General features: G+C 38.9%; 1 protein-coding gene across 3 annotated transcripts in view; it reads right to left on the reverse strand.

The window, feature by feature from the left end:
- The window catches only part of BTBD8 (BTB domain containing 8), a 98,560-nt gene that overhangs the window by 56,840 nt on the left and 14,208 nt on the right, over positions 1–27,512 (reverse strand). For all 3 annotated transcript variants that reach the window (XM_081486394.1, XM_081486395.1, XM_081486392.1), the window contains exons 3-5: positions 20,192–20,427; positions 12,187–12,304; positions 825–914 (exon numbers count right to left, since the gene is read on the reverse strand). In XM_081486394.1, the coding sequence (XP_081342520.1) occupies positions 825–914; positions 12,187–12,304; positions 20,192–20,427 (444 nt within the window). The remainder of the gene's footprint in view (positions 1–824; positions 915–12,186; positions 12,305–20,191; positions 20,428–27,512) is intronic.

Below are 27,512 nucleotides of genomic sequence, written 5' to 3' on the forward strand. Positions count from 1 at the left end.
AAAATCTGTGTTCCCCCATACACCAAAATTCACATATTGGAGCCCTAACCCCCGTCTACCTATATGGAAATAGGGCTTCTAAGGAAATGTGTGTGTGTGTGTGTGTGTGTATGTGTGTGTGTGTGTGTTAGCCGCTCAGTTGTGTCCAATTCTTTGCAATACCAAGGACCATAGCCCACCAGGCTCCTCTGTCCATGGGATTTCACAGGCAAGAATAATGGAGTGGGTAGTCATTCCCTTCTCCAGGGGATCTTCTAGACTCAGGGATCGAACCTGGTCTCCTGCATTGCAGGCAGACTCTTTACCATCTGAGCCACCAGGGAAGCTCTCTAAGGAAATAATTAAGGTTAAATGAGGTAATAAGGGTAGGGCCCTAGCCCATCTGATAGGATTAGTGTCCTTATAAGAAACACCAGAGAGTGAGCTCTCCCCCCCCCTTCCTTTGCCCTCTCTGCACTAAAAAATGGGTCATCGGAACATACAACAGAAAGTGCCTACCCACATTCAAAGGACCTAAGGTAAGAGGTCTCATCAGGCACCAACCTTGCTGGTTGGTGCCTTATAGAACTGTGAGAAAACAAATTTCTGTTGCTTACAGCAACCAGTTTGTGGTATTTTTTTATGGAAGTCTGAGAAGAGTAACACATTATCTCTATCACTAAATGCTCCCAACTTCCTCTCCTTTTCAGAAAGTGTACTTGCTGAATTCCATCATATTAGAAACATTTCATTGGACAGGGAAGTCAGATTCATGAAAAGCGCTCTGTATGAAGTATTATTTGCAATCATTTGCAGTCAAGCTTCCTTGTAAAAATTATGCCTACCTTTGAAGAGTAATGTACTCCTGGGAGCTTTCAGCCCAACAGCCACTCAGCATTGCAGCAAAATAACTAGATCTGGCACTTAAAATGGCTCTAAAGGAAGAGGGGGAGAAAACACAGACAAACATTTATGCACAATTGCAAAATATAATTTTTAATGAAATTTTTCATCTTTACCTCTTAAAACATGATAACAATTTACCTGTCATTTGTATTCACTGGTAGATTTTAATAATAGAAATTATAAGCCTAAACTTATACCAAAGTATTTTGATTGCTTCATTAAAACATTAATTCCAGTGTTTTTTTCATCTTTTTAGTTTTTTTTCTCTCTTTTTTTTTTTTTGGCTGCACCATGTGGCTTGTAGAAGTTCAGTTCCCTGAGCAGGGACTGAAACTGGGACATAGCAGTGAAAGCCCAGAATCCTAACCACTAGGCCACCTGGGAAATCCCATTTAATTTTTTCTCTTGAAAGCTCTTAAATTCTAATAACAATTTTCATGAGTGAGAGAATAACAGATCGTTTACAAATGAAGAAATAAAGACCAAATGATGTTAAGACCTTGCGGAAATATCAACAAGAGACTAGAACTCTAAAAGTCCTGAGTACCAGTTCAAAACTCAGCATAATTATGCTCATGGGTACTTTTCTCTTAAATTCAAAAAATTATAGGAAAAAAAATTTCTTTGAATGTCCGTTCTATCTCCTCAGATAGAATGTTAATTCATCCATTATTTAACTCAACAAATACCTACTGACTTCTATTCTGTGCTAGGCACTACTCTAGGGACTATAACAGTAAATAAGATACAGCAAAAATGTGAATATTCTAGCAGGGGCTGGGATGGAAGAGGGGAAGGGGAGAAGAAGAAGAAAAGACACTTCTGGCAATGGCTTACTAGGTTGTCTCAGACTAACCCTCCTGCTGAATAGCTTGGAAAGATAAGGGGGAAAAAACATATGCGCGCACGCGCACACACACACACACACACACACACACACACACACATATCTGAAAGCAAAAGTAAGGTTGAGAAGCTAAAAAGCTGCATCTAGATTGCTTCTGGCAATCTTTACAGGCTTTGAGGCACACAAATTGGAATTTGGGATCCAACAAAGAGGAGAGACATCACTTTGATGACAAAGGTTCATACAGTCAAAGCTATGATTTTCCCAATAGTCATGTACAGATGTCAGAGCTGGACCATAAAGAAGGCTGAGTGCTGAAGAATTGATGCTTTCAAACTGTGGTATTGGAGAAGACTCTTGAGAGTCCCTTGGACTGCAAGAAGATCAAACCAGTCAATCCTAAAGGAAATCAATCCTGACTATTCATTGGAAGGACTGATGCTGAAGCTCTAATACTCTGGCCACCTGATGTGAAGAGCTGACTCACTGGCAGACTCTGATGCTGGGAAAGACTGAGAGCAGGAGAAGAAGGGAGCAACAGAGGATGAGATGGTTTGATGGCATCACCAACACAATGGACATGAGTCTCAGAAACTCTGGGAGATAGTGGAGGACAGAGGAGACTGGCATGCTGCAGTCCATGGGGTCACAAAGAGTCAGACAGGACTAGTGACTGAACAACAGCAACAAAAAAGAGGAGAGACTTTGGTAGATGTCCCAGAATTTCAGTTGGACTCTGAAGGACTACACCTTTGAAAGAAGAATGAACAGGAAATAGATAAGCCTTTTTTAGAACCAAAGTCCAGCTTTGAATGAGCTCAATCCCTGACTGTATTAAAGTGATCTACACCTAGCCTAAATTGTGTGTGTCCTCAGCTGCTCAGTCGTGTCTGACTCTTTGTGACCCCAGGGACTGTAGCCCACCAGGTTCCTCTGTCCATGGAATTTTCCAGGCAAGAATACTAGAGCAGGTTGCCATTTCCTACTCCAGGGGATCTTCTGATCCAGGGATCGAATCCGTGTCTCTTATGTCTCCTGCATTTGCAGGTGGATTCTGTACCACTACTAGCCACCAGGGAAGCTCACAATGTAGTATTACTCAGCAATAAAAACTGAATGAAATATGATATACATAATATCCAAGGATGAGGTTCAAAAACATTATCCTGAGCAAAAGAAGTTCAATAATATGTCTGAGATCATTTATATGAAATTCTAGGACAGGTAAAATAAACTATAATTTAGAAAACACAACAATCAGAAAACAAAAGAAGTCCAACTAAAAATGTGCAAACAATATAAAGAGAAAACTCAACAAAGAAATACAGATGGAAAATAAGCATATGAAACACAGTTTTTGCCTGAGGATAGAGAGAGGGAGGGCTTCCCTGCTGGCTGAGTGGTAAAGAATCTGCCTGCCAATGCAGGAGACATGAGTTCAATCCTTGGGTAGGGAAGATCCCCTGGAGAAGGAAATGGCAGCCCACTCCAGTATTCTTGCCCAGAGAATCCCACGGACAGAGGAGCCTGGTGGGCAATGAGGTCCCAAAAGAGTCAGACACAACTTAGCAACTAAATAACAACAACAGAGAGAAGGATGGTACTAATGGCAAATGGACACAGGAGAGTTTTTTAGGTAATAAAAATTCTCTATATCTTGATTGTCGTGGGAGCTACACAGGTTTATATATTTGTCAAACTCATCAAATTAGACTCTCAGTTGTGTGAATTTGATTGTATATGAATTTTTGAGAACATTTTTTTAATAGAGGATAATTACTTTACAACATTGTGATGTTGTTTAGCCGCTGAGTTGTGTCTGACTCTTTGCGATCCCATGGACTGCAGCATGCCAGGCCTCTCTGTCCCTTACCGTCTCCCAAAGTTTGCCCAAGTTTGTGTCCATTGCATCGGTGATGCAATCCAGCCATCTTATCCTCTGATGTTCTCTTCTCCTTCTGCCCTCAATCCTTCCCAGCAACAGGACTTTGCCAATGAGTCAGCTATTCGCATCAGATGATCAAAAAACTGGAGTTTCAGCTCCAGCATCAGTCCTTCCAAGGAGTATTCGGGGTTGATCTCTCTTAAGACTGACTGGTTTGATCTCCTTGCTGTCTAAGGGACTTTCAGGAGTCTTCTCCAGCACCACAGTTTTTGAAGGCAGCAGTTCTTCAGTGCTCCAGCTTCTTTACAGTCCAGCTCTCACAACTGTACATGATCACTGGGAAGACCATAGACTTGACTATACAGACTTTTGTTGGCAGAGTAATGTCTCTGCTTTACAACACAATGTCTAGGTTTGTTATAGCTCTCCTGCCAAGAAGCAAATGTCTTCTGATTTCATGGCTGCAGTCACCATCAGCAGTAATTTTAGAGCCCAAGAAGAGGAAATCTGTTACTATTTCTACCTGCTTCCCCTTTATTTGCCATGAAGTAATGACACCGTTTGCCATGATCTTCATTTTTTTTTAATATTTAGTTTTAAGCCGGCTCTTTCACTCTTCTCCTTCACCCTCATCAAGAGGCTCTTTCGTTCTCCTTCACTTTCTGCCATTAGAGTGGTATCATCCACATATCTGAGGTTGTTGATGTTTGTCCCACCCATCTTGATTCCAGCTTGTAATTCATCCAGCCCAGCATTTCTTATGATGTGCTCAGCATATAGATTAAACAAACAAGGTGATAGCAGACAGCCCTGTCATACTCCTTTCTCAATCTTGAACCAATTAGTTGTTCCATACAGAGTTCAATATTGTGATGGTTTTTGCCATATATCAAGATGAATCGATACTAAGTATACATCTGTCCCCTCCCTCTTAAGCCTCCCTCCCACCTCCCTCCCCTTCCCACTCCTCTAGGTTGTCACAGAGTATAAAGACTGAAGGCAGGAGGAGAAGGGGGCAACAGAGGATGAGATGGAGACATCAACATTCTTCTCAGTAATTAACAGGACAAATACACACAAAAAATCAGTTAAGAATATGGAAGACTTGAACTAAATGCTGCATGCTAGCCATTTCCATTTAAGTAAGACTAAGAGCAACCGAGGCTTAAACAATTACACTGTTCTTAAGATAGAAACTTATGAAAACATTCCTATTTAACTGGATTCAAGCCTCAGTTTTTAAAAAAATATGTTGTAGATAGGTGTGTTAAAATCTTTAGCAGATTTTTTATTTTCCAACACACCAAAAACTATTTTCTCCTTTTGACTAAATGTAATCTCAACTGACAAGGCTGCTTCTGGCTCTGTAGAGGTGCCCTAATTTCCCCCTTACTCTTGCATTATAGTACATTGCTGTTCAATACTTCTTGATGTTAGCTCTACCAGATTCACTACTCCAGGCATAATAATGGCCTGGATTACTCAGAGAAACTCTAAATAAAGAATTTTTCACTAAGACTATTTTTTAAGTACTCTTGCTCCAAGAATATATATATACATACACACACATACATACATATATATATATATATACATACATATATATATATATATATATTTTTTTTTTCTATCAGTTCCACTTAACTGAATAAGGGTTAAACCCACATCAGTGAATCCAAACTTTTTGGAGCTGTCACTATCACCCATGACATTCTGCAAATATTTCAGAGAATGTAAACTTTAAAAATGGTTAAGTCAGCTTTCTCTTGAGACATTCATCTTAACATACACTAACTACAGCTTTCATAGGATTATCTAAGTTTAAAAAATGAGTTGTAAAAATAGAGTGGATACCTTGTTATCTAGTACAATGAAGACTGATAGTTGTCTGGTTAATCAAAAAATTAGGAGAGAATTTTTAAAATGATTTGTCTATATCATAATCATTTTATTCTAACTTAGAAAATAAGTATGTATTCATTCACAAATCTTTGACCATAAAGCCAATCTATTTTTTTTTTTAATGTGAATTTGCTGATTGGAGCCTCCTATGTCTTGCAAAAACTACACCTATCACCTTGTCTATGATTTCTAACTCAAACTTCTCTAAAATGAAGAAAGAAATTTAAAACTTTTATGAAGCAATCTGAAGTATAAAATCATTTAATATTTTTATAATTTCCCATCAAGTTTTTGTATTGTTTCATCTAAACTGTATTCAATAACAATTTTTTAAATGCCTCTCCCTTATTAAGCTTTCCAAAACATTCACTTTAGTTTTCACTGGAACAAACAATTCTATTTCATGTATCATTGATTTATATGATACATCATTAAGTCATGCTATCAAAATAAGAAATTCAAATGGCATCAGACAGGTTTGGGAATAAACCCAAGTGACTCGAGAGACATAAACTCAATGATAGGAATGGAAATGTTACAGGTATGCTAGAGAATGGCATCCTAGTCTTGAGAGTTCTGCCTACCATGTCAGCATGTTCTGCAGAGACCATGTGAAGCGCAGGTTTAGTCATGTTCAGTTAAGGAGCTTCTGCTCCAGGTGACTTCTTTCCTTTTAGGCATCCACTCTCTTTGGCTTTGGTTCCCCACTGCAGCCTCTCTCAAAGGCCCATGGTACTAAAGAATCTCACCTCTTTTCTCTCTAGTGTTCCCACATCTAATTTATTATTTTAAATCTTTTAAGAGGATAGGGTTGACCATTTATCATTAATAAAGTAATTGATATTGAGAGATTCATAACCCACTTTACTGCATAATAATTTGGAATTTTATTATAATTATTTCATTAACGCTCCCTGGCAATCCTAGTAAGGGAGGGAACAGCAAACTTTTTCTGCAAAGGGCCAGAGAGTAAATAAAAAATGTATTAGGTTTTTCAGGTCCCTGTTGCATATTATTCTTTAGGTTGGGCCACAGTTTGCCAACCTCCACCGTAAGATATGGTAGAACAGACAACAAAATGCCTGCCTCCCAGATATCTAATACATACTTTTAGCAACTAATGTTTACTGAATGCTTCAATGTGCCACAGTACCATGCTAAGTACTTTATGTACATTACCTGATTCAATCATCACAGCCATCCTATGCTATAATTACTATCATTATTTCTTTTACAGATAAAGAATTTGAGACTTGGAGAAATCAAGTAACTTCTCAACAATTAATAAATGGTGCAACCAGAATCAAAACTCAGAAAGATTTAACTTCTGAACTACTAAAGTGTATACTTCTGAAAAAAGTTTTCAGCTCATGTACTCAAGAATATGAGCTTCTTTGTGGCTCAGTGGTAAAGAATTCACCTGCCAATGCAGGAGACTCAGGTTCAATCCCTGGGTCGGGAAGATCCCTTGGGGAAGGAAATGGCAACCCACTCCAGTATTCTTGCCTGGGAAATTCCATGGACAGAGGACCCTGGCAGGCCTCAGTCCATGGGGTCGCAAAAGAGTCAGACACAACTTACTGACTAAACAACAACTCAGGATTATATGGCTAATTAGTCAGACTAGGCTTCGAAGTGGCACTAGTAGTAAAAAACCCATCTGCCAATGAAGAAAACATAAAGAGATGAGGGTTCTATCCCTGCATTGGGAAGATTCCCTGGAAGAGGCAATGACAACCCACCCCAATATTCTTGCCTGGAGAATCCGTTGGACAGAGGAGCCCAGTGGGTTACAGCCCACAGGGTCGCAAACGGTCAGACAGGATTGAAGCAATTTAGCATGCACACACAGGTCTATAACAACTAATATTGCATAGACTAAGGATCCTAAAAGATGATGCTGTTAAAGTGTTGCACTCAATATGTCAGCAAATCGGGAAAACTCAGCAGTGGCCATAGGACTGGAAAAGGTCAGTTTTCATTCCAATCCCAAAGAAGGGCAATGACAAAGAATGTTCAAACTACCACATGATTGTACTCATCTCATACACCAGCAAAGTAATGCTCAAAATTCTCCAAGCCAGGTTTCAACAGTATGTGAATTGTGAACTTCCAGATGTTCAAGATGGATTTAGAAAAGGCAGAGGAACCAGAGATCAAATTGCCAACATACGATGGATCATCGAAAAACAAAAGAGTTCCAGAAAAACATCTACTTCTGCTTTGTTGATTACGCCAAAGCCTTTGACTGTGTGGATCACAACAAACTGTGGAAAATTCTTCAAGAGATGGGACTACCAGACTACCTGACCTGCCTCCTGAGAAATCTGTATGCAGGTCAGGAAGCAACAGTTAGAACTGGACATGGAACAACAGACTGGTTCCAAATTTGGAAAGGAGTATGTCAAGGATGTATATTGTCACCCTGCTTATTTAACTTATATGCAGAGTACATCATGCGAAATGCCAGGCTAGATGAAGCACAAGCTGGAATCAAGATTGCCGGGAGAAATATCAATAACTTCAGATATGCAGATGACACCACCCTTATGGCAGAAAGTGAAGAAGAACTAAAGAGCCTCTTGATGAAAGTGAAAGAGGAGAGTGAAAAAGCTGGCTTAAATCTCAACATTCAAAAACCCAAGATCATAGCATCCGGTCCCATCACTTCATGGCAAATAAATGGAGAAACAATGGAAACAGTGACAGACTTTATTTTGGGGGACTCCAAAATCACTGCAGATGGTGACTGCAGCCATGAAATTAAAAGACGCTTACTCCGTGGAAGAACAGTTATGACCAACATATAGCAATTAAAAAGCAGAGACATTACTTTGCCAACAAAGGTCCATCTAGTCAAAGCTATGGTTTTTCCAGTAGTCATGTATGGATGTGAGAGTTGGACTATAAAGAAAACTGAGTGCCAAAGAACTGATGCTTTTGAATTGTGGTGTTGGAGAAGACTCTTGAGAGTCCCTTGGACTGCAAGGAGATCAGGCCAGTCAATCCTAAAGGAAATAATTCCTGAATATTCATTGGAAGGACTGATGCTGAAGCTGAAGCTCCAATACTTTGGCCACTGGATGTGACGAACTGACTCAGTGGAAAAGACCCTGATGTTGGGAAAGACTGAAGGCAGGAGAAGGAGATGACAGCGATTGAGATGGTTGGATGGCATCACTGACTCAATGGACATGAGCTTGAGCAAGCTCTGGGAGCTGGTGATGGACAGAGAAGCCTGGCATGCTACAGTCCATGGGGTTGTAAAAAGTCGGACACGACTGAGCGACTCTAGTGTCCTGGACTGAAGGACACTGATCTCCTAACTCAGTGCTGACTTATTAAATTGTAGTTTCAGATAATCTGCATTAAAAACAATTAAAAATAATAATTTTATTTATTTTTGGCTGTCCTTAGGTCTTAGTTGCTGCACAGGCTTTTCTCTAGTTGTGGTGAGCAGGTTACTCTCCAGTTGCAGTGTGCTGGCTTCTCATTGTGGTGGCTTCTCTTGCGGAGCACGGGCTCTCGGACACAGGGACTTCAGTAGTTGCGGCACATGGGCTCAGCAGCTGCAGCTCCAGGCTCTAGAGCACAAGCTCAACAATTGTGGTGTATGGGCTCAGCTGCTCCATGGCATGTGGGATCTTCATGGACCAAGGACCAAGGACTGAACCTGTGTCCCCTGCATTGGCAGGTGGACCCTTCAACACTGACTCACCAGAGAAGCCCTAGAGAATCTACATTACTCCACAACAGGAGTAATGTGTTGTAGTACTCCAGGAAGCAGCACTCAGAAAAGCAGTAACTAACAAATGGGATCCATGAACTCTAATGAGTCCTTTTACTATAACCTCTCTGCCCACAAATAAACAGAGTCCTCTTTTTCTCCTTTGAGCAGGAGAAAAAGCTCTCTTATCTCCTTTGGAGATAAGAAAGAACTAAGATGTAGGAAGGGTGGAGAAGTAACACTGTGGTGAGGCTAAGGCCTGTGTAGAGACAGAACAGTGTAGGAAGCCTACTGCTATCCCTTTGCTCCTTGGATTGATTGGGGAGAAATGCAAGTGATTCAAATAACCTTTCTCTGCATGTCCCACATAAATAAAGGACACTCAGGCTGTTGCTACCATCTACACAAAAGCTTATATCAAAGGCCTATTACTTGGATGATGACAGCAAACACTTACATGGTACTTACTATGTGCCAGGCATTGTTCAAAGTACTTTAAATGCTTTTGGTAATTTAATCACCGTAATAACCCTATATGTTGTTGTTGTTTAGTTGCTAAGTCATGTCTGACTCTTTTGTGACCCCATAGACTGTAGCCCACCAGGGTCCTCTGTCCATGGGATGTCCCAAGCAAGAAAACTGGAGTGGGTTGCCATTTCCTTCTCCAGGGGATCTTTCTGATCCAGGGATTGAACCTGTGTCTCCTGCATTGGCAGGCAGATTCTTTACCACTGAGCCACCAGGGAAACCTAGTAATAACTCTCTAAGATGGGTACTATTATAATCTCCGTGTTTGCTGAGGATGCTAAAACACAGAATGATTAAATAACTTCCCCAAATTCATACAGCTAAAGATGGTGGACCTGGAATTCAAACCCAGGCAGACAGGTTCCAACACAGTCCACACACTCTTAATTACTCAGTTATAAATGACTTCTTTAGCTTAGTTGTGCCACCACAAGCAAATGACTGGGATCAGATCATCTTGCAGCAAATAAAGGACTCCAGGTATTGGGCTGTGGATCAAGCGAAAGTCTGAAATGTGAGAATTACTAAAATGGTGACACAGAGTCATGAAGTGAGCCAATGCTGTTGGAAAAATAGTGCTGACAGCCTTTCTCGATGCAGAGCTGCCACATATCTTCAATTCGTAAAAAAAAGCAATTATCTGCAAAGTGCAATAAAGGAAAACGAAGTATGCCTGGGTTTTCTGAACTACTGACATAGTAATCTTTGAACTGAATAATAAAATTGTAGGTACAAACAGAAAAACGTTCAAGTTTGGAGTAGGACGTTAATCTTGGGATTTAAAATCTGCCATTTTAACTCATATAAGGGTACCAACAAAGTAAGAAAACTTAAGCCAGATCTTCTTGAAATATATCCTCAGGAAATTGCCTTTCTAGTTAATATAAATTTCTTTTTTATCGCTAGGTGAACAAAATAAGCCAGAAATGTGAGCAAGAGCTGTCCTAAAATACAAACCTAATATTCTAGATCCAGCTCTTAAAACAGCCCACTGTCAGGCAGTACACAGGGAGAAGCCAAATACAGACACTGTTGGAAGACATATCGCAAATGGTCACAGAGTCCTGCTTTCCCTGTATGACAACAATAGTCCTAGGGCTCCATAAGTTTCAAGAAAAATCAGGCATAAAATAAACTCAAAGTAAATTAATTTTAAAAGTAAAATTGTGTTTTCCCCCTACCCTAACCAAGAAGAAAGAAAGGCACGCACACATGCCATTTGGGAATGTGTATATTTATATTCCCAAATATGGAAAATACAGATCCATAATATGGAAAACATATAAATAAATCTCTATCACACTCTGTATTTTACTATACATAATGGGGATTTCATAAAAAATAGGAAAATATGTATATATATTTACAAAACATATGTTCTCAGAAAGAAAAGTTCAAATTCTGAATGGCAGTCTGATGAAAACTGGCAGTCTTAAGAGTTTAGCAATGTACTTCAGTCAATTAAGTGGCAAAACCAGTATGAGAGTACAAACATATCTACTGTTTGGCTTGGATTTCTGTAATCTAAACCCACTGCTAACTTCATTAAGGGCTGTGCACCCTTGAACCTACAAGACTGCTTCTAGCCGCTGCAAAAACAGTCTGTTTCTTCCTCTTCCGCAGTACCGGAATAACTTAACATTCTATTTGAAACACAAAGAGGCAGGGAGGATAACTCTGGGTTCCTCAGCTTTCCAATTCTAGTCTGTTGTGAGGCCCAGCTGTACCTCTTTCCCTTGAGTTCCAAGAAAAAAAATCTCTATTTCTTATTAACATCTTTTCTTTCTTTAAGCAGATTTTAGTTACTTACAAAAAAAGAGCCTGACCTAAACAGGCAGCAGGCTTTAATTTAAATTCTAAAAGCCTGGAATGCCTAAGCAACCCAATTCTACAACAGAATAATGGTTTTTAAAAAGTACACTGAAAAATTAAACCTCCTAATCAATGCTATTCATGAGAATCATCTATTTAAAATTAAAGACTTTGAGCCAAAATGCATTCAGAGAAAATACATGTCATTCATGTAGAAATAATCATTTTCAATACCATAATGGCTGTGAAATTAAAAACTGCATTTAATGACATTTTCAGTGGCTTTCAAATCTATTTTAGGCAACAGTATATTTTCTTCTAATGAAATCTTAGGTTCATGCCCAATGCACAGCACAGAGCTGCTCCAGCTGAGCATGTGCACATGTCTCTGTGGGTCGTCTGTGCATGTGTGAAACCGCAGATAGAAAATCCTGTCTGTGGTTCAAACTCTTTCCGTCAGAGACCTCCTGAGGCATCACCATGAACCTCTGCAGCCTATGTGAATCAGATCTTGAAAACCACTGTGCTAGAAAAAGACAGCCACCCTTTGACACTTTAATGTCACAACCAGAACACCAAATTAATCACATGCCTATTTACCTGTGAGCTTTAAAATTTTTCCCATCAACATAAATATCAATATCTGGGCAACAGTGTTTCACATAAAGCTTCAGTAAATCTTCTCCTAATTCAGATGCAGGTTCCAAGTCATAAATATCTTTAAAAGAGAAAAACAAGACAAAAAATAGTTTAATAGTACACATATTTCAAAATGTTGTATTCTTGTTACTGTTCAGTCACTCAGTCATGTCCGACTCTTTGCAACCCCATGGACTGCAGCATGCCAGGCTGTCCTTCACTATCTCCCAGAGTTTGCTCAAAGTCATGTCCATTGTATTCTCATACTAGCAAAATGTTTTTCCACATGGTTATCCTGATTAGCTACTGAAAGAAAGTAACAGTGACTGAAATATTTAAGTGGTAAATTCAAAGTAAAATGAAACTTGAAAATCATCGATTCTTTCTGCTCTGAAATATATATTTCTACTTATACTTAAATATAGATATATTTTATTGATACACATTTAAATATAGTAATATTATTACAAATTATACACCAAAATTGAAGCTACTACACAAACATCTGACTTAAAAAGTTAAAAAATTTCCCAATTTTGATATTCTTTTTCATCACTTAGTTTCTTCCTGTTTCTGTTCATGGATTTATGGCTAGGATGATTTGTGAACCAACAGAAATTCAACTAAAATCAATGGGACTTATAGAGCACTTATTATGAGTCTAGTACTGTATACAGAAATGGTATGGACCTAACAGAAGCACAAAATATTAAGAAGAGGTGGCAAGAATACACAGAAGAACTGTACAAAAAAGATCTTCATGACCCAGATAATCACGATGGTGTGATCACTCACCTAGAGCCAGACATCCTGAAATGTGAAGTCGAGTGGGCCTTAGAAAGCATCACTACGAACAAAGCTAGTGGAGGTGATGGAATCCCAGTTGAGCTATTTCAAATCCTCAAAGATGATGCTGTGAAAGTGCTGCACTTGATATGCCAGCAAATCTGGAAAACTCAGCAGTGGCCACAGGATTGGAAAAGGTCAGTTTTCATTACAATCCCAAAGAAAGGCAATGCCAAAGAATGCTCAAAGTACCGCACAATTGCACTCGTCTCACACGCTAGTAAAGTAATGCTCAAAATTCTCCAAGTCAGGCTTCAGCAATACATGAACCATGAACTTCCAGATGTTCAAGCTGGTTTTAGAAAAGGCAGAGGAACCAGAGATCAAATTGCCAACATCCACGGGATCATCGAAAAAGCAAGAGAGTTCCATAAAAACATCTATTTCTGCTTTATTGACTATGCCAAAGCCTTTGACTGTGTGGATCACAATAAACTGTGGAAAATTCTGAAAGAGATGGGAATACCAGACCGTCTGACCTGTCTCTTGAGAAACCTGTATGCAGGTCAGGAAGCAACAGTTAGAACTGGACATGGAACAACAGACTGGTTCCAAATAGGACAAGGAGTATGTCAAGGCTGTATATTGTCACCCTGCTTATTTAACTTATACGCAGAGTACATCATGAGAAATGCTGGGCTGGAAGAAACACAAGCTGGAATCAAGACTGCTGGGAGAAATATCAATAACCTCAGATATGCAGATGACACCACCCTTATGGCAGAAAGCGAAGAGGAACTAAAGAGCCTCTCGATGAAAGTGAAAGAGGAGAGTGAAAAAGTTGGCTTAAAGCTCAACATTCAGAAAACTAAGATCATGGCATCTGGTCCCATCACTTCATGGCAAATAGATGGGGAAACAGTGGAAACAGTGACAGACTTTATTTTTGGGGGCTCCAAAATCACTGCAGATGGTGATTGCAGCCATGAAATTAAAAGACGCTTACTCCTTGCAACGAAGGTTATGACCAACCTAGATAGCATATTTAAAAGCAGAGACATTACTTTGCCAACAAAGGTCCGTCTAGTCAAGGCTATGGTTTTTCCAGTGGTCATATATGGATGTGAGAGTTGGACTGTAAAGAAAGCTGAGCGCTGAAGAATTGATGCTTTTGAACTGTGGTGTTGGAGAAGACTCTTGAGAGTCCCTTGGACTGCAAGGAGATCCAATCAATCCATCCTAAAGGAGATCAGTCCTGGGTGTTCATTGGAAGGATTGATGTTGAAGCTGAAACTCCAATACTTTGGCCACCTCATGCGAAGAGTTGACTCATTGGAAAAGACCCTAATGCTGGGAAGGATTGGGGCCAGGAGGAGAAGGGGACGACAGAGGATGAGATGGTTGGATAGCATCACCGACTCGATGGACATGGGTTTGGGTAAACTCCAGGAGTTGGTGATGGACAGGGAGGCCTGGCGTGCTGCGATTCATGGGGTCGCAAAGAGTCGGACATGACCGAGAGACTGAACTGAACTGTATACAGTATAGAGAGTTATAGAAAATATTTTAAGAATTACCTCTACTTCAAAAGATTCACAATTTAGGCATCGGGAAGTGAAATATAAAACATGTATATATAGTAAAAAAGAAAAATACTACATTGTATATTATAGCTCTATCAGTCTAGAAATTTTTGTTAGTATAACTGGTGAGGATGGGTCCCTGGGAACAGATTCCCAAGAACCAGTTTACAAATTTATATATTTAGAAACCAGAATGCTAATGAGGTGACTCAGGGTTAAGGCCCCTAAAGAGCTTCAGGATGGGGGCTGGTCACCAGAAAGGACAAATATGTCATTAGAGAGGGGGAAGTTTCAGGCCCTTCCCCCTACCTCTAGGGAGGGAAAGTGGACTATAGACTGAATTATAAAAATTCTTGAACAATAAGATTCAGGGAACTACTGGGTTGGTGAACACACTGATTTTTGAAAAGATGGCACACCCTGAGAGGGCATGGATGTTTGTTCTGTATACCTTCCCTTCTCCACCCAACCCACATACCTAGACCTATATCTTTTTCATTTGGCTGTTCCTAAATTATATCTTTTATAATAAATAGCTAAATATAAGTGAAATGTGTTCCTGAGTTCTGAGTCATTCTAGCAAATTAATGAACTTTGGAGGAGGGTGGTCATGGGAACTCCGGAATTTGTAGTCGCTGGGCACAAGCGTGGGTAGTAATGGGGATATGTCACCCCAAAACATGCCACTCTGGCATGAGGATTATTTTGGGCTAAAGGTCCTTGAAAAGGAGATGTAGGGAAAGCTATTTACATCCCCCAACTGCCTAAAAATAAAAGTAAAAAATTTCCCTTTTGTAAAGGAAATTTCCATGTGCAAAGCTATCTCCTTCCTAGGAAGAAACTATTCTCTTCACTTGACTATTATCTGTGTAACAAGATAACCCTTATTCATCATACATTTTCTCCCCTCACCTTCCCATAACTTGCCTCCACCATCTAGTAGCCCAGAATGCCTTTCTTTCACTTAGCCTAAGATGATATTTTGTTGTTTAGTTGATAAATTGTGTCCAATTCTTTTTGTATCCCCATGGACTCTAGCTGACCAGGCTCCTCTGTCCATGGGATTTCCAGGATAAGAATACTGGAGTGGGTTGCAATTTCCTTCTCCAGGTGATCTTCCTGACTCAGGGATTGAACCCACATCTCCTGTATTGCAGGTGGATTCATGCAGTAGGATTCTTTACTGCTGAGCCATCAGGGAAGGTCAAGATGATATATAATCCTCCATTATCTAGCCATCTTCTTGAATCTCCTTTTTTTGTGTGAAACTCCTGGTGCAAAAATATGTGATGAAAACCATTTTCTTCCCCCCTCCTGTTAATGTCTTATTTCAATTTAATTCTTAGGCCAGTCACAGAAACTAAGAGGGTAGAAAGAACTCTTTCCTCCCCAGCAGTAACCTAGGTACCCGACTTGCGTTTAACATCTGAAGTGGGGAGAATATTACAGGACTAAGCCCTTAATCTGTGAGATTTATCTGTTGCTAACTCTGGATAGTTACCATTAGAATTGAACTATTGGATGCCCAGCTGGTGTTAGGAGAATTGGTTATGTGTGGGGAAAAAACACACACACACACATGTGGAATCAGAAGTGGTACCCAGAAAAGGAAAAAAAAAAACACACACACACACACAATTACAGAAACCCAAAACTGTTCCTCAACCTGAAGTCATCATTCCATTCTACCTTAAACTTGCTCTGTTCATACTCTTTTAAGTCTGCAAAATAGTACCACTTAAACACCTTAAAAGAGCTTATGAATAAGGCCACCATATCTCTTGGTTTGCCTGGGGCAGTCCAGTTAATGCCTGTTGCCCCAGAATAATATTCAACAGCAATGATAATTTTTCATTTTTCACTCTTTCAAAAGAATCCTTGCTTGGACCACAAAATATAAAGCCATCCTTTATATAATAAGGCTCTTCATTGTGTGTCTTCCGCTTATATATCCAGATTCATCCCTTATTGTGACCATTCTTATCCCCTCTTTCACCCTAGACCCACAATAAACCATGTGTGGTGTTCCAAATTTGCTATGTGCCTGGTTCTTTGCCTCCAGGAGTGTTGTTTCCTTTGCCTGGAATACATCTTCCCTAAACTCTCTCTGTCTGGTCAACATCTGCTTTTTCTTCAGGATTCAGTTCAGATATTATTCCTTCTATGCAGCTTTCTCTGAAGGCCTATTATTCCTTCCATGTAGTTTTTTTCTGAAGGCCTAAGTCTAGGTTAATGTGCCCTATTTGAGTCCTTAGCACATTTGGTACATAACCAACCTGATTATACCTCCTACTAAACTGCAGGACAGTAACACCATCTGTTTTGTTCAATATCAAATCTTCAAAAGTTGGTATTTGAATAATGTGACGACTAGAGTGGCATTCCAGGAACAAATAGCAAGTACAAAAGCACAGAAGTGACAAAATACAGTTCTTCCAGATGAAACGCCACGTCAGTAAGAGCAGAGCTCAGGGGGTGTGAGGGGTTGTGAAGATAGGCAGCAGAGTACTAGGCGGCAGTCAGTTCCCCAAATCTCCTTATACCTGGAAAAGAAGCTGGGATTTATATACTAAAAAATTTTAATAAGGCAAGTGCCATGGTCAGACTTGCAATGAACAAATTTTGTCCTGTACAACAGAAATGGAGGGTGGCACAAGAAGTCAGGTGAACAGCTGAGGTTCTAATTCTCAAGGAAAAGAGCAACTTACTGAAATAAAGAAATGGCAGGAGGATAAAGGAGAGAAGTATTTAAGAATATTTAGGAGATAAATCAACAGACATGCTCACGAATTGAATGAAGGGCAAAAGAGTAACTGAGAAGAACGATAGTTAATATAGGGAATGCCCTGCCAGTCCAGTGGCTAGGACTCCGTGATTCCACTGCAGGGGGCACGATAAACCTTATGCCAAAGACACATATTCGTGGTGGCAGAATCTACCCCTCTTGAATACTTACAGTGCAATAACAGGAAGGAATTATAAAACTTCCAAAGCCATTAAAATGTTTTCTGGAAATACAGTCTTGTTTACTAACTTTTCATCCTATAAGCCAAAGCATCAATAAATGAATATAACTGGAAGGTATATGACGTCCTGGAGAAGGGAATGGCAAACCACTTCAGCATTCTTGCCTTGAGAACACCATGAACAGCATGAAAAGGCAAAAAGATATGACCATAAAGCCTGCAACATTAACAAATATTTTATATACATTTTTCTAACACAAAATTTGGGTTGGTAGAAGTGTGGGAAACAATATAACACATGAATTTGATCCCTGGGCTGGGGACAAAGATCCCGAATGTCACATGGTGAGGTCTAAAATAAGTAAATAAAAGAGTGAATTAAAAAAATAAGGAAGAAAGAAAGATAGTAATATAATTAATATAATTCACACTATGCAGTATTTAAGAGAAGAGCGGTCTGGGAAAGGCAGGTGATTAGGTCAGTCTGACACAGGTTAAATTTTGAGATATTTATATTTAGAGGTATATTTAGACAGATATGTCTGGTCAGTGGTTGGATATGAAGCTCAAAAAAAAAAAAATTAAAGAGGAAGCGCCAGTGAAGGAGACTGAGGAGTGACTGAGAGGGAAAATCCAGACCGCACAGTGTCAGAGAAGACAGAGGAAGTTTCAAGGAGGGTGGCACTGAGAGTATGCAGGATGGCAAAGGACTTTATAAGATGTGGACAAACAAGTGTCTATTAAACTGGTCAACGTGGGGTGCGGGAGGCAGGTGGGATTTCTATGGAGTGATGGAGGAGAAAATAGATAAAGGCAAGGGGTTGAGGGGTAAATGAACTCTTTCCATTTACACTAAAAATCTGGCCACTTTAATCGGCTATTGTGGGGCCACGGAAGAGTTCTAGACTAGAGGCAAGAAAAATGGGTATCGAATATCAGCTCGGTCAACTGTTCTATCTGTGTGGCCTTGGAAAGTCCCTTATACTCTCTGAGCCTTATTGTCCTCATCTATAAAATCAGTCTATAACCACTTTCTTTATAGGGCTGAGACTAAATGAGATAGTTTAAAAAATGAACAGATCTATCTCAAGCCTAGAAGATACATGCATGCATGCATGCATTCATTTATCATAATACAATATAGTGAACATATATAAAAGAAATCTAACTTAAATCAGTTTGTTTGTTTTTATTGTTGCTACACTAAACATCAGTAATAAAAATCCTTTAGTTAACAGATACTATCACATACAGTCAATTCAACTGTAACACATGTTTTGAAAACATGAGTTTGATCCAACACAACTAACATATCAGGGAACAATTTTTGCATAATGGGAATTTTTCCTTTCCTTAGATGCAAAGTAATCCATGAGCAATACTAAGTCAATGCAAGGAACTGCACCCAGTTGGACTGAGCCACCAAAGAATATACATAAAACATAAATACCTAAAACACCTACCAGAAACCTCAGTTCACCCATGCCTACTCATTTCTGGTATTACAAATTTCCATCTGATTTCAGATAACAACTGCTGGGAGACCATTTTCTATGAATATTTTTGTGTTTTTCTATGGTCTGTCCTTTCTGAGCAGAGCACTGGCAAATTTGGATAAAGGGTGATTAAACAACAAACACATCTTGGAAGTTAAGAGATAATGGGATCCTCCAGAAAGATTCAGAGATTATCCTCTCCTCAAAATCATTTCCTTACACTCCTACCTTCCCCTCACCAGAGAAGATTTATCTACTTTCCAAAGTAAAGGTCTCTCCCTCTGTGGAGGAGGATGAGCAGGTCTGCCAGCAACCTATAAAAGTTTCATAAAGTTGGTGTTCCCCTACTATGGTGCAACCCCATTGCATGTGAACGGCAGGTAACATTAAGCCCTCATGGGGACTGAGGGTTGGGAAGTGGTTCTGAGATGCTCTATAAGTAATAAACAGTTTGTTCTCTTATCCAAGGCTCTTGAGTCTCCTGTTGGAATATCTACTGTATCTATATCTATATCCTTAATATCCTCCTTCCACCAATTCACAGTAACTCACAAGTGGCAACCCTTTCGACACCCACTTCTACAAACAAACTAGAGCTCTTTTTCAAGGTCAAATGCCATATTTATTGTAGTATTTATGTACTGCTGAACCATTTAACATGGGTAAAACTATGCTACCATTTTTATTAGGTTCCTATCTTTTAAAAATGTGTCACGACAAAGGTTTCAGTGACTTTATGTCATGACAAAATGTATTGGTGATTTTTGTGTTGCATGGAGTTTTTTAAGGAATGCAAATATTGTGTTAGAACTGATTTTACAGTTTGTTAAAGCTTTTGCAGGTGTAGATTAGAATAAGAATGAAAATATACAGAAGCTTAAAAGGAAAATTCTGAATTATGTCTGTAGTTATTAACAATAACTCCATCTCTAATTACCTGGGAAAACTAGGATAGGCCATATTATTATTTCCATTTACTCATAAATTATTTACTTTCATTTATACTGACTTTCATCTACTTATAAAAAAATGTTCAATAGAGCTGATTTTTGAAGTATGTTTTTCTCTAAGTGTTTAGAATATAATCACTTTCATGGCTATAAAATTTTATAAAAATCCACAAAAAATGCCTCACCAGTGGAAATTACATTTTCCTCTTTGCTGTTGATATCTTTTGGAATTTCATGTTTCAGAAGAGAATGATCAGATGATGTTTTACTCAAGAACTCTACAGATAACCTTCTATCATTGTCAGTACAATTTCCAACACTGAAGTCACATTTCTTTTGTAGTACTCCACTTTCCACTATCTTTTTCCTAAGAATTTCTTCTTCGTAGTTTTTTATATTTCTGTTTGATGAGTATACAATCCTAAAAGACAAAATGCAAAATATTAATAAAAATAATGTTGGTTATTATTAAAACCTAGTTTCCCAATGTGTGGCTTTCATAGATAACAGCCATATAGTTGGAAAATCTTCTTAATCTACACTAACTAAAGAAAGGTCAATCTAAAATAACAGGAAGTAGTCTATAAAAAGCAATGTTAAAAAGGAATGTGTAACTGCCAACAAATTATATAACCTAAATGAAATGGACAATTCCTAAGAAGGATACACACTATGAAACTTAATTTAAGAAGAGTATCTGAATAGACAAATAACAAGTAAAGAGATTGAATTAGTATTTAAAAACTTCTCATAAAGAAGGACACAGGACCAGGTGGCCTCCCTGGTGAACATTCCCAAATATAAGAAAATTAATTAATGGCCATCCTTTACAAACTTTTCCAAAAAATATAAGACAGAACACTTAACTCATTATGTGAAGCCAGTACTATCTTGAATCAAAAGGAGACAAAGACATCACAAGAAAACTACAGACCAATATCTCTTATTAATGTAGAGAAAAAATCTTCAACAAAATAATAGCAAAGTGAATCCAACAACATAAAAAAGAATTATACATCATGACCAACTGGGCTTTATTTTAGGAATTCAAGGGTAATTAAATATATGAAAATCAATGTTATACACCATATGCTCTAGTGTGAACGTTTATGTCCCCTAAAATAGTATGTTGACAAAATCCAACACCCTGTCATAATAAAACATTCAGCAAACTAGGAACGGAGGGAAACATTCTCAACCTGATAAAGCATACCTATGAAAAACCCACAGCTAACATCAGACTTTATGGTAAACAATTGAAAACTGTCTTCCTAAGATCAGCAAAGATGTCTGTCTGCTCTTACCACTTCTGTTTAACATTTAAATAGAGATTCTAGCCAGAGCAATTAAGCAAGAAAAAGAAATAGCTGGATTGGAAAGGAATAAGTAAAGCTATCTTCAACTACAAATAGCAAACATATACACAGAAAATTCTTGGAAATTCATCCCTAAACTGTTTGCTAAATACGTTCAGCAAAGATGCAAAATAGATGATCAATATGCAAAAATCACTAACAAGAAACAATCCAAAATTAAATTAGAAAATAACTCCATTTACAACAGCATCAAGAAAATAAAATACCTAGGAATATCTTGATATTTCACAAAAAGCACAAGTCTTATATGCTGAAAGCCGCAATACAATGCTGAAAGCAATTAAATAAATGGAAACACATTCCATGATAATTTAATATTTTTTAAATGGCAATGTTCTTTAAATTAATCTATGGATTCAGTGCAACACCTATCAAAATTCAGCTAGTTATCTGCAGAAATTTACAAACCAAACCTCAAATTCAAATAGAAATGCTAGGATAGCCAAAACAATCTTTAAACGGAACAAATTTGGAGGCTTCACATTTTCTGAACTCTTAACTTCCTACAAAGCTACAGCCATCAATACTGCGTGGTACTGGCATAAGGACAGATGTATAGATCAATGGAACTGAAATGAGTGTCTAGAATATACATTTATAGGCAACTGATTTTTGACAGAGGTGGTGTGACATTGAAATTTATAATATGAACTTTGTACACCATTCCAAGCACATTCCCAAAACCCTTCTAATATCCTATGTAAAAGCCATCAGTTCAGTTCACTCGCTCAGTTGTGTCCGACTCTTTGACTCCATGAACCGCAGCACGCCAGGCCTCCCTATCCATCACGAACACCAAGAGTCCACCCAAACCCATGTCCATTGAGCCGATGATGCCATCCAGCCATCTCATCCTCTGTCGTCCCCTTCTCCTCCTGCCCTCAATCTTTCCCAGCATCAGAGTCTTTTCCAATGAGTCAGCTCTTCGCATCAGGTGACCAAATATTGGAGTTTTAGCTTCAACATCAGTCCTTTCAGTGAACACCCAGGATTGATCTCCTTTAGGATGGACTTGTTGGATCTCCTTGCAGTCCAAAGGACTCTCAAGAGTCTTCTCCAACATCACAGTTCAAAAGCATCAATTCTTCAGTGCTCAGCTTTCTTTACAGTCCAACTCTCACATCCATACATGACCATTGGAAAAACCATAGCCTTGACTAGACGGACCTTTGTTGGCAAAGTAACGCCTCTGCTTTTTATTATGCTATCGAGGTTGGTCATAACTTTCCTTCCCAGGAGTAAGCATCTTTTAATTTCATGGCTGCAGTCACCATCTCCAGTGATTTTGGAGCCCAGAAAAATAAAGTCAGCCATTGCTTCCACTGTTTCCCCATCTATCTGCCATGAAGTGATGGGACCAGATGCCATAATCTTAGGTTTCTGAATGTTGAGCTTTAAGCCAAATTTTTCACTCTCCTCTTTCACTTTCATCAAGAGGCTCTTTAGTTCTTCTTCACTTTCTGCCATAAGGGTGGTGTCATCTGCATATCTGAGGTTATTGATATTTCTCCTGGAAAACTTGATTCCAGCTTGTGCCTCATCCAGCCCGGAGTTTCTCATCATCTACTCCGCATATAAGTTAAATAAGCAGGGTGACAATATACAGACTTGACATACTCCTTGTCCTATTTGGAACCAGTCTGTTGTTCCATGTCCAGTTCTAACTGTTGCTTCCTGACCTGCATACAGGTTTCTCAAGAGGCAGGTCAGGTGGTCTGGTATTCCCATCTCTTTCAGGATTTTCCACAGTTTACTGTGATCCACACAAAGGCTTTGGCATAGTCAATAAAGCAGAAATAGATGTTTTTCTGGTATTCTCTTGCTTTTTCAGTGATCCCGTGGATGTTGGCAATTTGATCTCTGGTTCCTCTGCCTTTTCTAAAACCAGCTTGAACATCTGGAAGTTCATGGCTCACGTATTGCTGAAGCCTGGCTTGGAAAATTGTGAGCATTACTTTACTAACATGTGAGACGAGTGCAATTGTGTGGTAGTTTGAGCATTCTTTGGCATTGCCTTTCTTTGGGTTTGGGATGAAAACTGACCTTTTCCAGTCCAAGGAGAAATAAGAAAGCCTTCCTCAGTGATCAATGCAAAGAAATAGAGGAAAACAATAGAATGGGAAAGACTAGAGATCTCTTCAAGAAAATTAGAGATACCAAGTGAAAATTTCATGCAAAGATGGACTTGATAAAGCACAGAAATGGTATGGACCTAACAGAAGCAGAAGATATTAAGAAGAGGTGGCAAGAATACACAGAAGAACTGTACAGAAAAGATCTTCACGACCCAGATAATCACGATGGTGTGATCACTCACCTAGAGCCAGACATCCTGGAATGTGAAGTTAAGTGGGCCTTAGAAAGCATCACTATGAACAAAGCTAGTAGAGGTGATGGAATTCCAGTTAAGCTATTTCAAATCCTGAAAGATGATGCTGTGAAAGTGTTGCACTTGATATGCCAGCAAATTTGGAAAACTCAGCTGTGGCCACAGGACTGGAAAAGGTCAGTTTTCATTCCAATCCCAAAGAAAGGCAATGCCAAGGAATGCTCAAACTACCGCACAATTGCACTCATCTCACATGCTAGTAAAGTAATACTCAAAATTCTCCAAGCCAGGCTTCAGCAATACGTGAACTGTGAACTTCCAGATGTTCAAGCTGGTTTTAGAAAAGGCAGAGGAACCAGAGATCAAATTGCCAATATCCACTGGATCATCAAAAAAAGCAAGAGAGTTCCAGAAAAACATCTATTTCTGCTTTATTGACTATGCCAAAGCCTTTGACTATGTGGATCACAATAAACTGTGGAAAATTCTGAAAGAGATGGGAATACCAGACCATCTGACCTGTCTCTTGAGAAACCTGTATGCAGGTAAGGAAGCAACAGTTAGAACTGGATATGGAACAACAGACTGGTTCCAAATAGGAAAAGGAGTACGTCAAGGCTGTATATTGTCACCCTGCTTATTTAACTTATACGCAGAGTACATCATGAGAAACGCTGGGCTGGAAGAAACACAAGCTGGAATCAAGATTGCCGGGAGGTATATCAGTAACCTCAGATATGCAGATGACACCACCCTTATGGCAGAAAGTAAAGAAGAACTAAAGAGCGTCTTAATGAAAGTGAAAAAGGAGAGTGAAAAAGTTGGCTTAAAGCTCAACATTCAGAAAACTAAGATCATGGCATCTGGTCCCATCACTTCATGGCAAATAGATGGGGAAACAGTGGAAACAGTGACAGACTTTATTTTTGGGGGCTCCAAAATCACTGCTGATGGTGATTGCAGACATGAAATTAAAAGACGCTTACTCCTTACAAGGAAGGTTATGGCCAATCTAGATAGCATATTTAAAAGCAGAGACATTACTTTGCCAACAAAAGTCCGTCTAGTGAAGGCTATGGTTTTTCCAGTGGTCATGTATGGATGTAAGAGTTGGACACCAAGGTGAAGGTGTCCAATATAGCCTTTCCAATCCATTCCTACACCTGGTGAAGAAAGCTGAGCGCTGAAGAATTGATGCTTTTGAACTTTGGTGTTGGAGAAGACTCTTGAGAGTCCCTTGGACTGCAAGGAGATCCAATCAATCCATCCTAAAGGAGATCAGTCCTGGGTGTTCATTGGAAGGACTGATGTTGAAGCCGAAACTCCAATACTTTGGCCACCTCATGTGAAGAGTTGACTCATTGGAAAAGACCATAATGCTGGGTAGGATTGGGGGCAGGAGGAGAAGGGGACGACAGAGGCTGAGATGGTTCGATGGCATCACTGACTCGATGGACATGGGTTTGGGTAAACTCCGGGAGTTGGTGATGGACAGGGAGGCCTGGCGTGCTGCAATTCATAAGGTTGCAAAGAGTCGGACACGACTGAGCGACTGAACTGAACTGATCTATTTTACATATGGTAATGTAAGGTTCCATGTTACTCTTTCCATACTTCTCACCCTCTAATCCTCTCTCCCTTTGTCCATAAGTCTATTCTCTATGTTTATTTCTCCACTGCTGCCCTGTAAATAAATTCTTCAGTACCATTTTTCTAGATTCCATATATATGCATTAGAATATGATATTTATCTTTCTCTTCCTGACTTATTTCACTCTGTATAATAGGTTCTAGGTTCATCCACCTCATTAGGAGTGACTCAAATGCGTAGCTTTTTACGGCTGAGTAGTATTCCATTGTGTATATGTACCACAACTTCTTTATCCATTCATCTGTCGATGGACATCTAGGTTGCTTCCATGTTCTAGCTATTGTAAATAGTTCTGCAGTGAACAATGGGATACATGTTCTCTTTCAATGTTGGTTTCCTCAGGGTATATACCTAGGAGTGGGATTGCTGGATCATATGGTGATTTTATTCCTAGTTTTTTAAGGAATCTCCATACCATCTTCCATAGTGGCTGTATCAATTTACATTCCCACCAACAGTGCAGGAGCGTTCCCTTTTCTTCACACCCTCTCCAGCATTTATTGTTTGTAGACCTTTTGATGATGGCCATTCTGACCAGTGTGAGGTGATATCTCATTGTAGTTTTGATTTGCATTTCTCTAATAGTGAGCTGTGTTGCACATCTTTTCATGTGTTTGTTAGTCATCTGTATGTCTTCTTTGGACAAATGTCTGTTTAGGTCTTTTTCCCACTTTTGATTGGGTTGTTTGTTTTTCTGTTATTGAGTTGTACGAGCTGCTTGTATATTTTGGAAATTAATCCTTTGTCGGTTGTTTCATTTGCTATTATTTTCTCCCATTCTGAGGGTTGTCTTTTCACCTTGGTTATAGTTTCCTTTGCTGTGCAAAAGCTTTTTAAGTTTAATCAGGTCCCACTTGTTTACTTTTGTTTTTATTTCTGTTTCTCTAGGAGGTGGGTCATAGAGGATCTGCTTTGATTTAAGTCAACAAGTGTTCTATGTTTTCCTCTAAGAGTTTTACATTTAGATCTGGTCTTACACTTAGCTCTTTAGTCCATTTTGAGTTTATCTTTGTGTATGGTGGTAGAAAGTGTTCTAATTTCATTCTTTTACATGTAGCTGTCCAGCACCATATATTGAAAAGGCTGTCTTTGCCCCATTGTATATACTTGCCTCCTTTGTCAAAAATAAGGTTCCCATAGGTGCATGGGTTTATTTCTGGGCTTTCTATCTTGCTCCATTGGTTTATATTTCTGTTTTTGTGCCTGTACCATACTGTGTTGATGACTGCAGCTTTGTAGTATAATCTAAAGTCAGGAAGGTTGATTCCTCCAGTCCATTCTTCTTTCTCAAGACTGCTTTGACTATTCAAGGTCTTTTGTGTTTCCATATGAATTGTGAAATTTTTTGTTCTAGTTCTGTGAAAAATTCCATTGGTAATTTGATAGGGATCACATTGAATCTGTAGATTGCATTTGATAGTATAGTCATTTTCATTATATTAATTCTTCCTACCCAGGAACATGGAATATCTCTCCATCTGTTTATGTCATTTTGATTTCTTTCATTAGTGTCTTATAATTTTCTGCGTACAGTTCTTTTGTCTCCTTAGGTAAGTTTATTCCTAGATATTTAATTTTTTTTGTTGCAATGGTAAAGGGGATTGATTCCTTAATTTCTCTGATTTTTTTCATTTTTCATTGTTAGTATATAGAAATGCCAGTGACTTCTGTGTATTGATTTTGTATCCCGCAACTTTGCTAAATTCACTGATTAGCTCCTCCCCTTTTAAAAAGATGATTGTATTGAAATTTGTCTGTGTTAATATAAAGTGTAAGGAGAAGAATATAAAGTATTGAGATTATGATTTTTTTAGTAAAAATTCAGATCAAATAGTCGTTGAAAAAATTTTTTATATATAGCGACTTCAGATATGGCTCAAGTGATTGGCAGTGGAAAGTACTGATAGTTTTTTCTTTATGACCTTGTGATAAAAATCTTTGATTTCCTAAGACTTACCGCACTATAGTTGTCTGAGGATGTGTGTGCATGTTTATGTGTGGGTAAAAAGGAAAGACCTTTAAATTTTCAGTTTAACATCAATGCTAGGATAAAATGTCAGCCAAGTAACCACATAGAACAGCAGCACAGCATGAACGATTCCATCTCCCCTATAGCGTTCTCAAGTGGTGGCTGTTTTCTTTCCCAAATC

This window comes from Giraffa tippelskirchi, chromosome 5, assembly GCF_054371585.1.
Source record: "Giraffa tippelskirchi isolate mGirTip1 chromosome 5, T2T-mGirTip1v1.2.pri, whole genome shotgun sequence".
Classification (NCBI taxonomy): Eukaryota; Metazoa; Chordata; class Mammalia; order Artiodactyla; family Giraffidae; genus Giraffa; species Giraffa tippelskirchi.